The following is a 4,389-nucleotide window of genomic DNA, read 5'->3' as shown; positions in this document are numbered from 1 at the left end:
GTTTTGTGTCACGTGCGCTCTTGGGGGGCCTGGAATAGCACCTCCCCATGTGCCAGTGGGACCCCAGCTGTCCCCAACCCTGCAGAGCCCGCCTGCCGGAGCCCAGATGATTCAGAGCAAGGCCGCTGCCTGCTGGGTGCCTGCGGCAGGGACGCAATTAGATTTAATGGGACAGAGCCCTTTCTCCTGCGCGTCTTCGCTCCCGCCCACCGCCTCCCTCAGGCGGCAGGAGGGGCGGCGAGGAGGTGGGAGGTGGGGGACCCACAGGGGCCTTGACGTCAGCCCAGCCTATAAGAGGCCGCCTGGCAGCGGGCTGTGGAGGGAGCCCGCACGGACGCCAGCACCATGCCCACTCCCAACGCCGCCTCGCCGCAGGCCAAGGGCTTCCGCAGGGCCGTCTCCGAGCTGGACGCCAAGCAGGCCGAAGCCATCATGGTAAGAGGCCGAAAGGGGCCGGAAGCGCAGGTGTGTCCCCAAGGCTGGCAGGGGCCCCAGCCTCGGGGCGCACGCAACGCCGTGTCCCGGGCCCTGGCCGTGGCTCGTGGTGGGAGGCGCCGGGCGGACAGGCGCAGACCCCGGTTCGGAGCCCAAGGGCGGTCGGGGCTCCAGGGCGATTTCCATCCGCCATGTCCCCGTCCCCCGGCCACACATCATGCCCACATGTGGCCTCCTGTCTTGAGCCCCACCTCCCCTGCCCAGCAGCCCTGGCCCCCTGACCAGAGGACGGTCCCCAGGGCGTCAGCCACCACCCGAGGCCCCCTGAGTTCAGCGGGTCTGTGCTGGGCACTGTCTTTGGTGGCACCTCCTGGACACTCGGCCTGGAAGAGGGGTCTTCAGTGTCCCCCCCCGGAAAAGCATTTCAAATGGGCTTTTGTGTTTAGACCTTTAATGAGGATGTGCTTTGGGTTCTGGAAATGTGATTTGCAGCTTCTCAGTGAGATGGCCTCCCCACCCAGGAAGCCCCAGGGCCCCCCTCGCCCCCCTGCACCCTCACACCACCATCCAAGGCCCAAGGGTTCTAGAACCTTCCTGGAAGTTCGGCTCCAAGGGATGAGCCCCAGACGTGCAGCCCCTCCCCCACGCAGGCCTGGGGGCCTCCATCTTGGGGACAGGCTGTGGCCCCAGGCACCTGGCCCCAGACGAAGAGCTAAGTTTGGCCACATGTCCCTGTGCTGTGGGGAAGGGACAGGAGGGACCCTAAGGAGAGGTCGCTCCGAGGGGCTGGCGAGGGGCTCTGCCCAGGAACCACGTTCCTGACAGCTCGTCCCCCGCCCTCCCCAGCGCTCCGGCCACTGTCCACCTCAGGGTCCTGAGTCATACCTCCTGTCGCCTCATCCCGTTAGGGCCTGGGGACAGAGGCCAGGCAGCGTGGGGGTGCCGTGGGCCACCCTCCGGCCTCGCCCGCCCCCACGCTGTGGCTCCTCATCTTCCTGGCTGCCCCCCCACCATCGGGTAGGGACAGGCTCTTAGCGCTGCCACAGCGGGCGTGGCCTGAGCTGCTGGCCCCTCCGGAGTACACGGCATGGGCTGCGGGCACCAGCGGGCCAGAGCCCGGGACCGGGGTGGCCCGAGGAGGGGGAGCTGGGCACACTCTCTCCCCGTAGTCCCTGCGCTTCATCGGCCGGCGACAGAGCCTCATCGAGGATGCCCGCAAGGAGCGAGAGAAGGCAGAGGCCGCGTCGGCCGCCTCCTCAGAGCCCGGGGACCCCCTGGAGGCCGCAGTGCTCAAGGAGAAGGACGGGAAGTCCATGCTGAACCTGATCTTCACCCTGCGGGGCGCCAAGACCTCCTCGCTGTCCCGGGCCGTGAAGGCGTTTGAGGTGAGGGTGGCGTCGGCCGGGCTGTCTCAGGCGAGTCCCGNCACGGCCCTGCGATGCCCCTCATGATCTCGGGAGCTCCCTGAGCCCAAGCCCTGCCCACCCCCACCCGCCGCCACCACCTCACACGTGGGTGGGGCTCCCAGCAGCGTCCCCTCACCGCCTGCCCCGATGGGCTCTGGCTGATTGCATCAGTCGCTCTGGCCACCGCAGGCCGGGCGGGACCCTGCCCCGGCAGAAAGGCCCGGATGGTATCACAGCTGGACTCCCCCAGCTCCTGGACGGCCGAGTGGCCGAGGGCCGGTCGAGACCCAGGTGCCCTTGTTGCTGGGCGATGGAGGGCGGCAGGGGTGAGTGGAGCTCTCCTGCCAGACCCCTGGGTGCTCAGCGGCTGGCGTGGGGGCTGAGCCCCTGGCCTGGCCACGGTGGGACCTGGGCCCGCCCCCCAGCTCCAGGGTGCGGCCGGTGGGCAGTGGGCCCGGATGAGGCTGCCAGGGACGGCGGGACCTTCTGACCAGCGTCTGGGGACACAGGAAGCTTGGGTGTGGCCGAGGGACATGTCAGGGCGCCCAGAACACCGGGCACAGGGGCCACTGTGAGGGCTCCCTTTACACACACTGGTCGAAATACAATTTCCCAGCCACAGGCTCTGCCCAGGCCGCGGGGTCCACCTGAGCGTGGAGCACAGCAGGGGCATTATGGTGGCAGACGTCCAGGGCGGGGCCGCGGGGGCAGAGCCCAGGGCGGCTCCTCCTTCCCGTCTCTCCGTCTTCCTCTCCCTTCCTGTGTCTGTCTCTCCCCATCTCTCTGTCTCTCTTCCATCTCCATCTCTCTGTCTCTCTGTCTCTCTCACCATCTCTGTCTCTCTGTTTCTCCATCTCTCTCTCTCCATCTCTCTGTCTCTCTCCATCTCTCCCTTGTTCCCTAAGACGTACGAAGCCCAAATCCATCACCTGGAGACCCGGCCCGCCCAGAGGCCGCGGGCAGGAGGCCCCCACCTGGAGTACTTTGTGCGCTGTGAGGTGCCCAGCGCCGACCTGCCCGCCCTGCTCAGCTCCGTGCGCCGCGTGGCTGAGGACGTGCGTGGCGCCGGGGAGAACAAGGGTGAGGCTGTCCCGCTGTCCTTGAGGGCAACCCATGACCTTGAGATGGGGGCATAGAGTCTCCCGCAGGGGGCCCCAGCCTGGGGGGCCCCTCCCTGCTGGCTCAGGCCTCCTGCCCGTCTGGGACCCCCGAGGAAGGCCCGGGGAGGCCGCGTCCAGGGCGGGCCTGCTGCTCACACAGGCCCGTGTCCCTTCCGTCCTCCGCGAAGTCCTCTGGTTCCCAAGGAAAGTTTCCGAGCTGGACAAGTGCCACCACCTGGTCACCAAGTTTGACCCTGACCTGGACTTGGATCACCCGGTGAGCCGCTGCCTCCTGGGGCCTCCCGTGTCCCCACACGCACGGCCAGGGTGGTGGGCGTGGGCTCAGGCCAAACNTGGGAGAAGCTGGGCAGCCAGCGGGAGAGGGGCAGTGGGGGGAGGGGGGACAGGCCTGGCCGGGCAGGGGGGCGGCGGCGGCCTCCTGAGCGCGTCCACTCGCGGCCAGGGTTTCTCGGACCAGGCGTACCGGCAGCGCAGGAAGCTGATCGCCGAGATAGCCTTCCAGTACAAGCAGTAAGAGCCCTTGGGGCCTCAGCCTCACGGACCCGGACCCTGACCTGCAGCCCCACCCCGGCACGGGGGAGGGGCACCTTTGTCACCAACACTGTCACTGTGGTCACTGGTTTGGGTCCCCAAGACACATGGAGGAAACCAGGCAGCTTGCTGAGGCCGCACGGCCGGCTGGGCGTTCAGCCCCAAGCCCCTCCCGTCCGCTCCCCACACGCCTTCCCCGGGGGGTCCCCCTGGCCTCCCCGCACCCCTCCCCCGGGGGCCCCGCTGACTCACACCTCCTCTGCAGCGGCGACCCCATTCCCCGCGTGGAGTACACGGCCGAGGAGATCGCCACCTGGTAAGACCCTGGTGCCCATGCCTGGTGCGGGGGGGGCAGGGGGGGGCCAGGGGAAGACCCCCGGGTCCCCACGTGGGACGGCCGGGGGAGGGAAAAGGCCTCCCAAGGCCCTGATTGTCAGTCTAGAAGGACAGGTTGGTGGTGGGTCAGGCCGCCCGCACCGCCTCTGTCCCTTGGAACCCCCACCTCCCCGGGGCCGGGGTCTCCTGGGTCCAGCGAGGGGTCTGCAGTGCCCCCGCCCCCCCGCCCCGTGGAGCTGCTGGAGGCAGAGCAGGGTGAGGAGGGGAGGGGCCAGCACCCGGGTGGCGCGGAGGCCCGGCCGCCGGGGACCGGGGCCTCCAGAGCCAGGCCTGAGCCGCCCGCCTGCAGGAAGGAGGTCTACACCACCCTCAAGGGCCTCTACGCGACCCACGCGTGCCGCGAGCACCTGGAGGCTTTCCAGCTGCTGGAGCGCTTCAGCGGGTACCGGGAGGACCGCATCCCGCAGCTGGAGGACGTGTCCCGCTTCCTGAAGGGTGCGCGGCTGCGGGGCAGAGGCGCGGCGGGCGGGGGAGGGAGCCCCCCCCCGGGGGCCCCGCCC

General features: G+C 69.4%; 1 protein-coding gene across 4 annotated transcripts in view; it reads left to right on the top strand.

Moving 5' to 3' along the window:
- Positions 1 to 345: 345 nt before the first annotated feature.
- Positions 346 to 4,389, top strand: part of TH (tyrosine hydroxylase) — a 7,075-nt gene continuing 3,031 nt past the window's right edge. The window contains exons 1-7 of one of the 4 annotated variants that reach the window (XM_077755889.1): positions 346 to 435; positions 1,605 to 1,820; positions 2,747 to 2,921; positions 3,130 to 3,218; positions 3,405 to 3,472; positions 3,759 to 3,809; positions 4,179 to 4,355. In XM_077755889.1, coding sequence (XP_077612015.1) covers positions 346 to 435; positions 1,605 to 1,820; positions 2,747 to 2,921; positions 3,130 to 3,218; positions 3,405 to 3,472; positions 3,759 to 3,809; positions 4,179 to 4,355 — 866 coding nt within the window. Of the gene's footprint in view, positions 466 to 1,604; positions 1,821 to 2,746; positions 2,922 to 3,129; positions 3,219 to 3,404; positions 3,473 to 3,758; positions 3,810 to 4,178; positions 4,356 to 4,389 lie in introns of all 4 variants that reach the window. The other 3 variants (XM_077755837.1, XM_077756005.1, XM_077755952.1) reach the window with 3 other exon arrangements.

Source organism: Crocuta crocuta, unplaced genomic scaffold (assembly GCF_008692635.1).
Source record: "Crocuta crocuta isolate KB4526 unplaced genomic scaffold, BGI_CrCroc_1.0 scaffold653, whole genome shotgun sequence".
NCBI lineage: Eukaryota > Metazoa > Chordata > Mammalia > Carnivora > Hyaenidae > Crocuta > Crocuta crocuta.
The sequence above is the reverse complement of the archived record's forward strand: the minus strand, read 5'-3'. Positions and strand labels throughout refer to the sequence as shown.